A 14,428-nucleotide genomic window follows, 5' to 3' on the forward strand; every position below is an offset into this window, starting at 1 on the left:
AAATCTGCGCCCCCCAAAACCTATAAAACGACACCCATGACGACTTTTATGACATAGTGCATGGCCGCCATTTTGGAATCCAAAATGGTTATCATTTTCTAAATCTGCGCCCCCCAAAACCTATAAAACGACACCCATGACGACTTTTATGACATAGTGCATGGCCGCCATTTTGGATTCCAAAATGGTCATCATTTTCGAAAGCGGGGCCCCCTAAAACCTATAAAACGACATACATGACGACTTTTATGACATAGTGCATGGCCGCCATCTTGGAATCCAAAATGGTCATCATTTTCGAAATCTGCGCCCTCTAAAACCTATAAAACGACACCCATGACGACTTTTATGACATAGTGCATGGCCGCCATTTTGGAATCCAAAATGGTTATCATTTTCTAAATCTGCGCCCCCCAAAACCTATAAAACGACACCCATGACGACTTTTATGACATAGTGCATGGCCGCCATTTTGGAATCCAAAATGGTTATCATTTTCTAAATCTGCGCCCCCCAAAACCTATAAAACGACACCCATGACGACTTTTACGACATAGTGCATGGCCGCCATTTTGGATTCCAAAATGGTCATCATTTTCAAAATTGGGGCCCCCTAAAACGTATAAAACGACATCCATGACGACTTTTATGACACAGTGCATGGCCGCCATTTCGGATTCCAAAATGATCATTATTTTCGAAATCGGCACTCCCTAAAACCTATATATCGACACCCATCTCGACTTTTATGACAAAGTGTTTTGCTACCATCTGCATGCAAGACATTTCTATTATTTTTACGTACAAAAATGGCCCCCTGTCAACTTTCAATCGAGATTTAATCGATAATTTATTCGATTAATATTCAGATTAATTCAATTTCAATCTATGTTAGGTCGACTAAACTAATCGCGATTAAAATTTGAGAATTAACTTTTTTTATTCCATTAATTAGTCGAATAAACAGTTAATCGATTAATGCCCATCTCTGACCACGGCATTTTTACACTTTGAGAATATCTGAAAACAAATCAACACAAGGAGCCATTTTGCAAATCCAGTAACTTTGTTATTACTTTTGACAGCGCGTGTCATGTGTCAACACAGAGTCGACACAAAGTCGAAACATTGCAACTACTTTGTGACTGCAATATTTCTCAGCCTTAAACCATATTTATACATCATAATTAACAAGTTTGGTAGTATGTAAAGCGTTATTTCTGTTATTTAAGTATAGTATACGCATCGAAGTACTAAAAATGCTTCAAATAATATAGTTATGAACACAGGCACTGAGAAGTAAACAATTTCATTTCCGGCTAAACTACAACAATGTGGTGGCGCGTTGATTATATTACACTTAGTTTATCAAATCACTCGAGCAGTTTAATTCCCCATAATAATTTAAGTCTTATTGTAATATAAATGCAAACAATATATAATTACGTCTTGTAATCCGTTTAAGAGATGGCGTATTAATGTCACTTATTTTTATTTAAGTATTTTTCCATCTGACAGTTTCCATTTGACAGGAACAAAATGAACGAATGAACGAATGATTTTGGCATAAAGTAGTCGCAAACCCGAAACAATGTGTGCACACGGCGACCACACTTTATGTCACTTTGTGTCATGTGTCGACCCTTCCCCATTTCTGGTAACTGTGTCGACACGGCGACGACTCTGCGACTGGAATTGTGACCGAAACAGACGGTGTCGACACAAGATGTGTCAACACCGCGTCGTAACGGCGACTGGAAATGGTTGTATGGGTCTGTCGTTAAAATCACGTGTAAAATTATAATAAGGGCGAAAAAAACTATTGATTTTGGAGTCTAGTTTTATTTAGTGGTACCTAAAATATTTTATCTGGTCTACTGTCCTCTAGCATATCCATCTGTCAACTTTACTTCAAGTTCCGCCTCCGGGGGAGAGGGAGAGAAATTAGGATTAGAAATTAGCCGCTTACTGACACAGACAGAATTCCACGCGGGCGGAACCGCGGGCACAGCTAGTCTCTAATATTTTTCTTGTGTAAGGGTTATTTTAGTCGTTTTATTTTCTTGAACCCCCCCCCGATACTAAAACCTGGCTACGCCCGTGCTAGAATTGTCTCTGAGTCTGGGCTAGATTGGCTACAGTACGAGACAATTCTGAAAGTTATATTCCTGAAAACAGAAATAATACAAGTCTTGATAACAATATAGCGATAAGCAAAAAGTAGGTACTTAGGTACCTACAATTTATCACTTCTAATACATGTAGAGTAGTCTAGTAGGTAGTAGTGGTAGGTATCTACTTACCAATCTTCAGAAGTTATAACAGTCACAACTAATTTAAAAATCTGCCCTATATAATGCGTACCATTACAGAAATCTAAATTGTTTCCTTTATAGACCAAAGTTTTTCATATATTTTGGCACAATCTTACACAGCTTAGCCGTATCATTTTTTATACAACACCTATTTTAAGCCATTATTTGTATGTAAAGATGTATTAAGATGTAGGATGACCTGCTTAAGATATATGAAGATGGTAAAACCCTTAATACGGAGTCCCGGGATATATGGTCGACCTTCACCGATACGTCTGACGGATGAAACTTATATTTTAGGAAAGAAAATATGTTCCAGAACATAATTAAATATATAATAGGGTTGCCTAAAAAAATATGGTCAAGGATATTTTTTATAAATTTTTGAAAAAAAAAAATCATCGTATACATATATATATATATATATATATATATATTCACATACGTAAGTATTTAAATAACTTATTTTAGTTGTTTCATTTCATAAAATATGTGGTTTGTTTAACTAACAGTAGGTGCCTACACTATTCTTTAACATCAAACTAAATTTGTTAAGTTAATATTAATTTAGTAATTAAATGTCTAGCCTTATTTATACTTATACTTAGAAGGACAGAATTTGACAAGAAAGGCAAAACAATAAATAGGTAGGTAGATATATTTAGATTACAATGTGCGCTTATCACTACGATGAAGGCCGATTCCAACTTACAAATTAATGGTAATTTGATTTTATTTTGATATTATTCGCCTTATCGATTACAAATCGTTCGAAGTTCGAATGCCGCACTGTCTAGTTATCTCGATTTGGAAAATTAGTATAATGTGGCCGGCAAGAGTGCGGCGGCGGGTGGCGCGCACGTCGCGTCAGTTGTGATTCGCTGTCAGTGTCAACCGCGCGTCGATTGTGCGCACTCACAGTGCGCCTTGATATGAGCGGGCGCACCTGGCCTCGCGAGCGCTTGTGCAACCGATTTGCCTCCATTTCGCCATGACACAAGAGGAATTCTGTACTTACCTTGTTGACGAGCTGCAACAACGCTCCGACGACGAGGATGTCGTCATCAGGAGGGACCGCACCAGTGTCAAGGAAATGATACTGCGCTTCGAGAAGACGTCGATGACCAACCTCGCGGGCTCCACTGAATCTTTAGAAAGAGTTAAAGACATCGACCTAGAAAACTTAACGAGTGTGGTAAACCCGGTGCAACTTCATATTCAAAATTTGCACCCAGTGAATAGATCTCATGACCGCAACTCAAATGTATCGGTGAATTCGATATTGTCTAATGTGTCAGAAATTAGTTATGAATCTAATTCATCAGGTTTTGTATCCGATCGGAAATCAGGTGTGGAGAGGCTTCGTCCTCATAGGCCTGCACCCCCGCCTCCGGAGCCATTTAACGATAACTCGTCCGCTGGAAGTAAATCCCCCAGGTCCGAGGTGATACCGCCGCCGAGACGGTTTTCCTTCGCGACACCTAACTCTTCCCCCGTTGTTCTGCGTCGACGACAACCACCAGTTATACGGAGGAAATCAACTGTTTCCAATCAACATTTAGGAGAAGCTCATTGGTCATATGGTGTTACACAAGGTGACCTAGAGAAATTATTGAGACTGAAAACGTCCGAAGTATCCGATGGCGAAGAACCTAAAAATACCCGTCCAGTAATATCAGAATCTGATAGCAGCAGTGATGATTCTTCTGATAGTGACAAGGCCGATCGGGGCGAGGAATACGTAGTTAACATTGACGATAGTAAAGCGGACACCCTGTCGACGACCACTGATACTCTAATTAACGAGGAATGCAGTGATGAAGGAGACTATTTCTCTGTTACATCTGGTGCTTCCGGTGAACGTAGTAATTATGATAACGTTAGCATTAAGTCCATATCCTCGTTCGACGGTATGGTTCCGTACCAAAAATATGACAGTATTACAGTGTCCTCTGACGAGTTCGGTTCCGAGGTGTGCCATGCGCCAGACACGGAGTTCCTTACAGTGAGTGCAGTGAACGAGTGGTGTGTTACAAAGTCTGCGGAACCGGTATTGCTACCAGTGGAAACGAAAAAGGAGAAATATCGACGGTGAGGTCACTTCACATTTATCCGATAACGTGTAAAAATATTTGCGATATCGATGCTAGGCTTTGTCATGCCAAAGATAACTGATATACTTATCTTGTACCGCTAAGATATGGATATTGCGTCTTTGTCCACTTAGTTTATTTATTCATTAGCCGTTTCACATATATACCTTTTATGCATTCAAAGAGTCACACACATACAATACAAACCTGCTGGTAGGTATTCCTATAAGAACATGCCATTAGTTATATCGTATGAACATCACTCAAATGTATCGGCGAATTTGATTTTACGTAACGTATCAGAAATTAGTGAAAATGAATCTTAATTTATCAGGTTTTGTATCTTAGAAATGGACATAATAGGTATATGATTTGTAAAGATTTTCCTCAAAGAAAAATCTAACTAACAAAGTAACGATCGGTCTTCTAAAACATGGGATGCATTAATTAAATTATTCACAAAACTATATAATATAATCCAAAGACACACCGCATACTCGTATTAAGTATACCCTACAGTTCGCAAATTATTCTAGTCTCATTTAATGTAAAATAAGATCATTGCAAGCTACATTTATAACAGGCATAACAGGTGACTGTGATGTTTGTAGTAGGTAGGTATGTCTGTATGGCTTCGCCTTGATGTTTATTCAAATGCTTTGAGCCATACAGCCATGTGTTTACATGCCATATTTGACATTCAGTTCCGTTTGATACAAAGAAAATTAAGTGTTCATATACAAATGACGTTTAGTTATGTACCTACTCGTAGTTGAAGTCCTAATACACACGATAATCAAATCAAATAATACACGATTGTCAAGTTCATTGTTGAGTTTTGCGGGGCTATGATTATATTTAAGAATACCACTGTATTAAAATAAATAAAATAATATATGCGTGGGAACTACAAGAAGAAAAGATTATTATCAACTGAATTATCAAGAACTGACTTCGCTTTTCCTTTTTGCTCATTTGTGTCTTCAATCTTCTCTGGTACACTTAGTTCTTTTGCTTCTTTGTGGTATTTAAAAACAATCTATTTTGCACCTGTCTGTTAGCGATTGTTAGTGAAAAACTTATCGACAGTGTTTTGGCGGGCTTTTTCTTAACAGTTGCCAATAGATGCCTAATTCTCGAGTAAATAATATGACCAAGTAAAGTATAGAGGGTGATATCAAATTATGTAGGTACTTTGAAACCTACTTTTTAGACTTCTGCAATCAAATGATACATTTATGACATCAAAACAAAACAACGTAAATGCGTGGGTACCTATTGTTAGTCGAGTTGTGTTCGTAACGAAAGAAGCATCTTACGGCCTTAGCGTGGGCAGCAAGGTCGCACAATACTTATTACTTCACATCGGTAACCACTTAGACGGTTTTTATAGTTCTAAATTATAGGAAAATAAATTCCTTTATTCATAAATCATAAGCTACATGAATTTGAATAACAATACAATTTTATGAGCTATAAATTATATTATGTACTGCCTATGTACGTATCCATTCTCGTGCGTTAGAGGTGGTCTATGCCCGGCAGTGGGGCGTGTATATTTACATGTATATTATAAATATTATGGGACAATCTTACACAAATGGACCTAGCACTAAGCTCTGTAAGGCCTTCGTTGCAGGTATTATCTTCGAGGTAGGATAACGATATATATAATAGAAAAATACTTAAATACACAGAAAACATACATAACTCAGGATCAAATATTTGTGATAAAACTAATAAGTATCTTTAAACATACAAATAAACGCCCGTGTCAGAATCCGAACCCCGACGTTGACCAACGACTAGGTTAGGAGGCCGTTAAGAGCGCTATTACATTTCGGCGTTGAGCGAGTTTAGGTATTTTACGCGCTGCGGCAGGCCGTGCGAGCTCAGTACGCCGATCCCTTCTACCACACTCGCACTACAATGATGGATTAAACATTCTTGATCCTTCGCGAAGCATATTGAAATCAACCATAACAACACTAACTGTACTTAACTTTTAAAGTTCTAAAATTGTTATTTGGTAAGGGGCTATTCATAAATTACGTCATTTCAAATTAGGGGGGGGGGGGGTCTGGACATCGGATGACGGTAGCACGACGTAGGAGGAAACGGGGTCCTTCGAGGCATGATTTTTGGATGATTTTAGGGGGGGGGGGTCCAAAATTGTCAAAAATCGATGACGTAATTTATGGACAGCCCCTAAGTACGAAAATACTAAATGCAGTGCAAATGTACATAGGGGCTGTTCATAAATTACGTCATCTATTTTTGACGATTTTTGACCCCCCCCCCCCCCCTCAAATCATCCAAAAATCAAGCTTCGGATGAATCTGTTTCCTCCTACGTCATGTTACCATCATCCGATGTCCAGACCCCTCCCCCCCCCACTCCTCCCATTTGAAACGACGTAATTTATGAATAGCCCCATACTCGTACTTATGAAGGTATATTACTCGAAAGAAATTATAGGTACCTACTCGCTTATTTACATGTTTCGTCATTGCATTTGGTACCTATAGGTTGTAAAGTTTGTATCAACGAGGGTTTAAAAACGAACTGGTACTGAGGATCTGATGATGATTAAGGTGGTCACGGATACCAATCAACCATGTAGTAACATGATTAGGCTCGTTTGATTCGTCTCAACAAGATCTTTGACACTGAAGATACGCAGGGTCTGATGATGGAGCTGGAAGGTGGCCACGGGTACCAGTCTATCATGTAACTAAACAACTTCGTGTTTGGGCTCGTTTGATTCGTCTCAACAAGATCTTTGACACAAGACAGTACTCAGGGTCTGATGATGGAGCTGGAAGGTACCATTACCCGGTGGTACCCGTGGCCACCTTCCAGCTCCATCATCAGATCCTGAGTACTATCTTTTGTCCAAGGTCTTGTTGAGACGAATCAAACGAGCCTAAACACGAAGTGGTTTAGTTGCATGGTTGATTGGTACCGGTGACCACCTTCCGGCTCCAACATCAGACCCTGAGTACTATCTTGTGTCAAAGATCTTATAGAAACGAATAAAACGAGCCTAAACACGAAGTGGTTTAGTGGCATGGTTGATTGGTACCGGTGACCACCTGCCGGCTCCATCATCAGACCCTGAGTACTATCTTGTGTCAAAGATCTTGTTGAGACGAATCAAACGAGCCTAAACACGAAGTGGTTTAGTTGCATGGTTGATTGGTACCGGTGACCACCTTCCGGCTCCATCATCAGACCCTGAGTATTATCTTGTGCCAAAGATCTTGTTGAGACGAATCAAACGAGCCCAAACACGAAGTGGTTTAGTTGCATGGTTGATTGGTACAGGTGACCACCTTCCGGCTCCATCATCAGACCCTGAGTACTATCTTAAGTCTAAGATCTTGTTGAGCCGAATCAAACGAGCCCAAACACGAAGTGGTTTAGTTGCATTGTTGATTGGTACTGGTGACCACCTTCCGGCTCCATCATCAGACCCTGAGTACTATCTTAAGTCAAAGATCTTGTTGAGCCGAATCAAACGAGCCCAAACACGAAGTGGTTTAGTTGCATGGTTGATTGGTACCGGTGACCACCTTCCGGCTCCATCATCAGACCCTGAGTACTATCTTGTGTCAAAGATCTTGTTGCGACAAATCAAACGAGCCCAAACACGAAGTGGTTCAGTTACATGGAAGACTGGTACCCGTGGCCACAGTCCAGCTCCATCATCAGACCCTGAGTACTAATCTGTGTCAAAGATCTTGTTGCGACGAATCGAACGAAGCCAAACACGAAGTGGTTTAGTTGCATGGTTGATTGGTACCGGTCACCACCTTCCGGATCCATCATCAGACCCTCAGTACTACCTTGTGTCAAAGATCTTGTTGCGACAAATCAAACGAGCCCAAACACGAAGTGGTTCAGTTACATGGTAGACTGGTACCCGTGGCCACCTTCCAGCTCCATCATCAGATCCTGAGTACTATATTTTGTCCAAGGTCTTGTTGAGACGAATCAAACGAGCCTAAACACGAAGTGGTTTAGTTGCATGGTTGATTGGTACCGGTGACCACCTTCCGGCTCCAACATCAGACCCTGAGTACTATCTTGTGTCAAAGATCTTATAGAAACGAATAAAACGAGCCTAAACACGAAGTGGTTTAGTGGCATGGTTGATTGGTACCGGTGACCACCTGCCGGCTCCATCATCAGAACCTGAGTACTATCTTGTGTCAAAGATCTTGTTGAGACGAATCAAACGAGCCTAAACACGAAGTGGTTTAGTTGCATGGTTGATTGGTACCGGTGACCACCTTCCGGCTCCATCATCAGACCCTGAGTATTATCTTGTGCCAAAGATCTTGTTGAGACGAATCAAACGAGCCCAAACACGAAGTGGTTTAGTTGCATGGTTGATTGGTACCGGTGACCACCTTCCGGCTCCATCATCAGACCCTGAGTACTATCTTAAGTCAAAGATCTTGTTGAGACGAATAAAACGAGCCTAAACACGAAGTGGTTTAGTTGCATTGTTGATTGGTACTGGTGACCACCTTCCGACTCCATCATCAGACCCTGAGTACTATCTTGTGTCAAAGATCTTGTTGAGATGAATAAAACGAGCCTAAACACGAAGTGGTTTAGTTGCATGGTTGATTGGTACCGGTGACCACCTTCCGGCTCCATCATCAGACCCTGAGTACTATCTTGAGTCAAATAAATACATATAGAATGTCAGGTCGTTTCAAATATTTTTAATCCTGTCCGGTAGTTTATTAAACTGTACCATTATAAATTATAATACTATAAAAACAGTGCTAGGATCAAAGTCTCTCGTTGCGGTTTACACGCACACAGTATAGCGTTTTACACGGCGCCCGCCGCACACAATGATAAAAAACCTCGTCGTCGCCGTTGAAAATGTGCGGAGCCGACCGACACACGTCCTGCCTCTACAAGCTCTGCCGCGGCACTGAGCTGGCGCAGCGCGCGTCATCGGTAATATAGAGTAGTTTTCAAAAAATTGCCAAAAAATTATAGTAGAATTTCATAAACACTAATGTATACCAACAGTATAAGCAAACGTTGCAGATTGCTTGAGTATGAAAATGACTTCGATATTAAGTAGATTTTCGTAGGAATTGACACTTGTTTCGGAGAGAAAATCGAGTTCGTTTTACTTTGATTTTCTCTTTCTCAAAGGTATGTAGGAAAAATATAGTTTGATATGCCTAAAGTACAGGGTATTAGTAATACAAAATAGCCAGGTTTAGCAGAGTAAAATTCTCAACATTTCTAAATAAGAGCTCGCCATTCAGTGCTTCACGGGGTTTTTCGGAAACGACCATCAGAAAAAAAATCATTACTAATATAATAAGTCCTTTTTCTAATATTCACAACGATATTTATAAAGATAAGAAGACGCTTTTACTGGAACAAGTACTCATTGTTTCTAATAATAAGCGCTAAGTCCTGAATTTCGTCGACTAGTATCATCAATTTTGCATTATTTCGACTTTTCTTGTAAGAGCGCTCTTAAATATAGGCCTTCATTAATTAGGCTTATTATTAATTATCAACACATTTTCTGTATTCCAGTGGTCGAAGTGTACTGTAGATGTTAGTGTCAATTATGTTATGTTATATATTAATCTATGGAACCAACCCTGAAATTGCGAAAAAAATGGGCTCTCCCATAGAAACCATCGACATCAGGGTGCATGGCCAAAGTGCAATCGTTAGCGCTCCGTAGCCAACGAAACGCAACTGTCACTGTCGTGTAGTGGGGTAGAGTGGTAGAGAGAGATGGCTACGATAGGTACGCTACGGAGTGTTAACGATTGGCACGTTGGCTACGCACCCTGATCACGGAGTTAGTCTCCTTGTATAATTAATGGCTATAATTCGTAAGATGTACATATGTTATTGACCGACGAATGAGGAAGTGTTAAGAAGAGTGAGTGTAAGGAGAGCTATCCTAAACACTATGGCAAATAGACGTGGGAAAATGAATCGATTTGATACGACACGACCATTTCTTTAAAACTATCCTGGAGGGAAATAGGGCACATCGTGGTAGAGGAAAACCCAGACAGACAGTGACTTAGATGAAGTAAAATAAAAAGTAGGGGTCGTCTCGTATCAAAAAGTGAAAGAACTGGCGCAAGATAGGGAAAGCTGGAAGATAATCCACCAACAAGAGTCATTCTCTTGTTGGTGGATTATCTTCTATCTCTTAGTTCGTGATGATGATGGGATATGTTATGTCCAGTAATCGGGGATTTGGTTGCCACTAGGGGTGAATAATGTTTTTTTTCTTATGAAATGTTTTCAGTAGGTACCTAATTGTATTTCAAAAATATTAAGATTTTTGTGAAAAATTCAATCCATATTGCGGGCTTACTCCCGTATCCATACAAAAAATTCTACTAGATTCCGCGGCGTTGCAACCAAATCCCCGATCACTGCTTATGTCATACGACGCGAACGCGTAAACGTACTTATCCAGTAACACAAGCAACGAATATTGATAAATCTAAGCATAATAGGGCATATATACTATTGTTAGTAATATCATACTACGTAGGTAGGTACTAACGGGTTTCTGTTGGTAATCGCATAAGCCACTGTTGACATAACATTGAGCGGTGCGATCATTTCGCGACGTTAATTGTAAACAGTCACTTTGCGAAACCATCTATTTATATCAACAATCTGACCATGATGTTTTAGTAGGTATTTTATGTATCAGATAATAATTAGGTTAGTATTAGTGATACATCATAGAGTTAGACCAAGATAAGTCTGCAACGGTTTAGATAGGTAGCACACGCAGTGCAAGTGTTATTTTTACACGTCATAATTTCATGAAACTTTTTGTTTGATATTTGTCAATATTGTAAAAGCTTTAAGACGAATACTTTTAAAAGTATATTAGATTATAATTATAGGATGGTTTATTATTATTTATGTTTTTTTTTTATCGCTACCAGCATATTCGCGGGATTTTGGTCCAACCAGTTTTTAAAAGGATATGGCAGGCCTTACTGTATAGAGCTAGAAATCTGCGCATTATTCTGCAGGTGATAACAGCTTTTTGTAGGAAAATACTTACATGTAGGTAAGTGGGTGAATATTAACCCCCTTATTCATAAAACTTTACGGGCCTGATTTAGTTAAATTATATTTTATCCCTTTCTTACAAATACATAAGTCAAAGGGGGTAAGTGTTTAGATGCTGGTGTGTAAAATACGGGGGATAAAACACCTGTGGACGAAATTTACTCGCCATTGAGTTTTGATAATTACTAATATTTTTTTATATTATTATTCATTACGTGTTTCGGTTCTTTTTTATACCTCGATATCAATAAAAATCGTTGAACATAAGCAAATGAAACAAAATTGATATTAGCCAGTAAAAATTCCATCTTATCGATAATCACATTTTTGCGCCAAGAATTGTAATGTATGGTCTTACGCGCAAACGTTTATAGAATGTCGGTACCGCATAATGCAACATTAATTAAAATTAGAACCCAGCTGATGTGTCAGATGTATATCGATAACCGTACACACCTTTGTATTTATATTTTAAAATGTTATCTATATCTTTGAGAGCACTGACTAGTTATACCGTAAATAATAAGTATAATATTAAATATTTTAAGCAAATAATATACACAAGCTAGTTTGATTTTCCTGGTTGAGCCTGCAATTGGTGCTGACAATCCTGGGATCAAAACCCGGTAAAGGCATTTATTTATTTATGAATTTGGGCGATGACAACAAGTCTTTGTTCTCGAGACGTGGATATTTTCTATATTTATGTGTATTCAGATATTAAATTTATTGATATAATATCATATAATATTTTCTTATTTATTTTTTTAACTCTAGGTGTTCAAAATAAAGTGGAATCTTCGCCAGAATCGGCATCTGGCTTTTTACGGTATTTTATATGTATTTGCCTCCATTTTAGATTCTAATAAATTTTGTAGTTAAACTTGCAATGTCAATAGTTATGTACATATCTTTAAATCAACTACAATAAGTTTCATACATTTAAGAATAGAAGCATGACATCATAAAAGGTATGTGTAGGAATCTTTATGGGCGATTGCCAAGGTTTCTGAACTAGAATACTGTTTGGTAGAGAAAATGCGCGAAAAATCTCGCTAGTTCAAGTGTTTTTACTTTAATGCTGTTTAAGATCCATCATGGCGGCAGTTCCCAAGCTCCAAACGTTAAATTCTGTGGACATAAAAATGGGACTTCTGATAAAGCAAAAAAAAAAAAAACAAAATGTAGGATACTTATGGCTCGAACGTTCGACCTATTCTATCTATGAAGAATCCTAGTCCTAAGGAAGGTGTAAAATGTCTTATACACTTATGATAATATATACGTGCAAAAAAAATGTTTACTTTAGATATGTTATTAATAGAAACCATTAACAAATGATACCAATTAGAGCTATTTACTCACCAGATGATCAGACATCCAAGACAATTATATACTTGCGTATTGTGCGTTCTTGAATGGATATGCATTCCTATTATACCATAACTTAAAATAATACGTCACACATATCAACATCGAATGCAAAAGCCAAACAATAGTGCATTCAATTTTTATGATATCATGCACCTTATTTTGAAAGTTCAACACGTATAACAAGTGTCATAATTGTGGTTTTGTGTCATCCCCTTGCAGGCGACTGACAGAAAGGGTAAATGAATTGCTTCACACCGAAAGCGTGTACGTGGACCGACTGAGGCATGTGGTCGAGAACTACATTCCCGAGATGGGGAGAGATGATCTTCCCAACACCCTCCAGGGTATGAAGACTGACATTTTCGCCAACATCGAGCGCATCTTCAGGTTTCACTCCGAGGAGTTCCTGCCAGCTTTACGAGACTGTGAGAATGATCTCAGAAAGTTGGGACAATGTTTTAGGAAGTTCGTAAGTACCGCTTATGAATTTATACGCCTTTACAGGGTGAAGGAAGTCGGTTTAGACTGTTAGGAAAAATCAGAACTGAAGATACACGATTGTTTAGTTATGAAGGTGTCGTACCTACTTCTGAATTAGAAAAACTAGTGTCAATAATGTGCAGTCTGCGTAGTTAATACAGATCTTAATCATTTTATAGTTGGGATGTAGTCTGCATGTTTTGATCCTTACATTTGGCTTCGAAATATTTCCGGTACCTAAGTACCTACAACTGTCTCGTGAAAATCAATAGTTTATGATTTTATTTTAATTGTTCCGCGTATTAATATTAGACGTACGGCTCGATTCGGAAAATGAAATAGATTTCTACCAGACTTCAACAAGTTACGATACGAATAATTTAAAGATATTTGTAAGATAGATATGTCAAATTTGACGTTTCCGCGATTCTGGAGGTCCTCTTGAACGATTTCGACAAGTTATGACTTAGATATCCAAGTCACATCTAGTCGATATCTAATGTAGATCTAGTTGATCTCTAAATCGTCTCAAGGTCTTGTGATTATCTCGAAATCCGAATAGGCCTGGTAGTTGTTGTTCATTTCATTCAGAGCTTATGAATCGGCTAAGAAGGTGCAATTTATTTTATGGTGTAGTATTTTTTAATTATTTGCTCCAGTTTTAAGTTTATGGAACAAATAATATAGGAATATACAATGAAGTAAACAAAAAAGGTAGTAGGTACTAAATTTGTTAAAAAAAAAATCTGAGATAAATCTGCACGAATAGTAATTGATGTAATCAATTAAAGTAACTATCCAGTAGTCATAAAAACATCGGTGTCATGGACTGCGGCGCGCGTGATTCCGTCTATTCTTGTTACCGTCCACTGTTATCTGGCCTTTCTCATAATAAACTTGATCCGTTATTTTTACAACATTAGCGATATTTGGATTAGACAGCGGCTCCAACAAATTTGGTCGGTCTATATCCATGATATTAGTAATGCACGATTTTTCACAGTTCCGTAAGTTACCGCCAGATTGCCCGGGTTACAGATAGTTTTACTTGCCGTTTTAGCC

General features: G+C 38.6%; 1 protein-coding gene across 1 annotated transcript in view; it reads left to right on the forward strand.

The window, feature by feature from the left end:
• The first annotated feature begins 3,168 nt into the window (after positions 1-3,168).
• LOC134790775 (obscurin-like) overlaps positions 3,169-14,428 on the forward strand; it is a 29,920-nt gene continuing 18,660 nt past the window's right edge. Inside the window, exons 1-2 of the mRNA XM_063761700.1 lie at positions 3,169-4,406; positions 13,106-13,355. Of these exons, the coding sequence (XP_063617770.1) occupies positions 3,307-4,406; positions 13,106-13,355 (1,350 nt within the window). The 5' untranslated portion in view covers positions 3,169-3,306. The remainder of the gene's footprint in view (positions 4,407-13,105; positions 13,356-14,428) is intronic.

This window comes from Cydia splendana, chromosome 5 (genome assembly GCF_910591565.1).
Source record: "Cydia splendana chromosome 5, ilCydSple1.2, whole genome shotgun sequence".
Lineage (NCBI taxonomy): Eukaryota > Metazoa > Arthropoda > Insecta > Lepidoptera > Tortricidae > Cydia > Cydia splendana.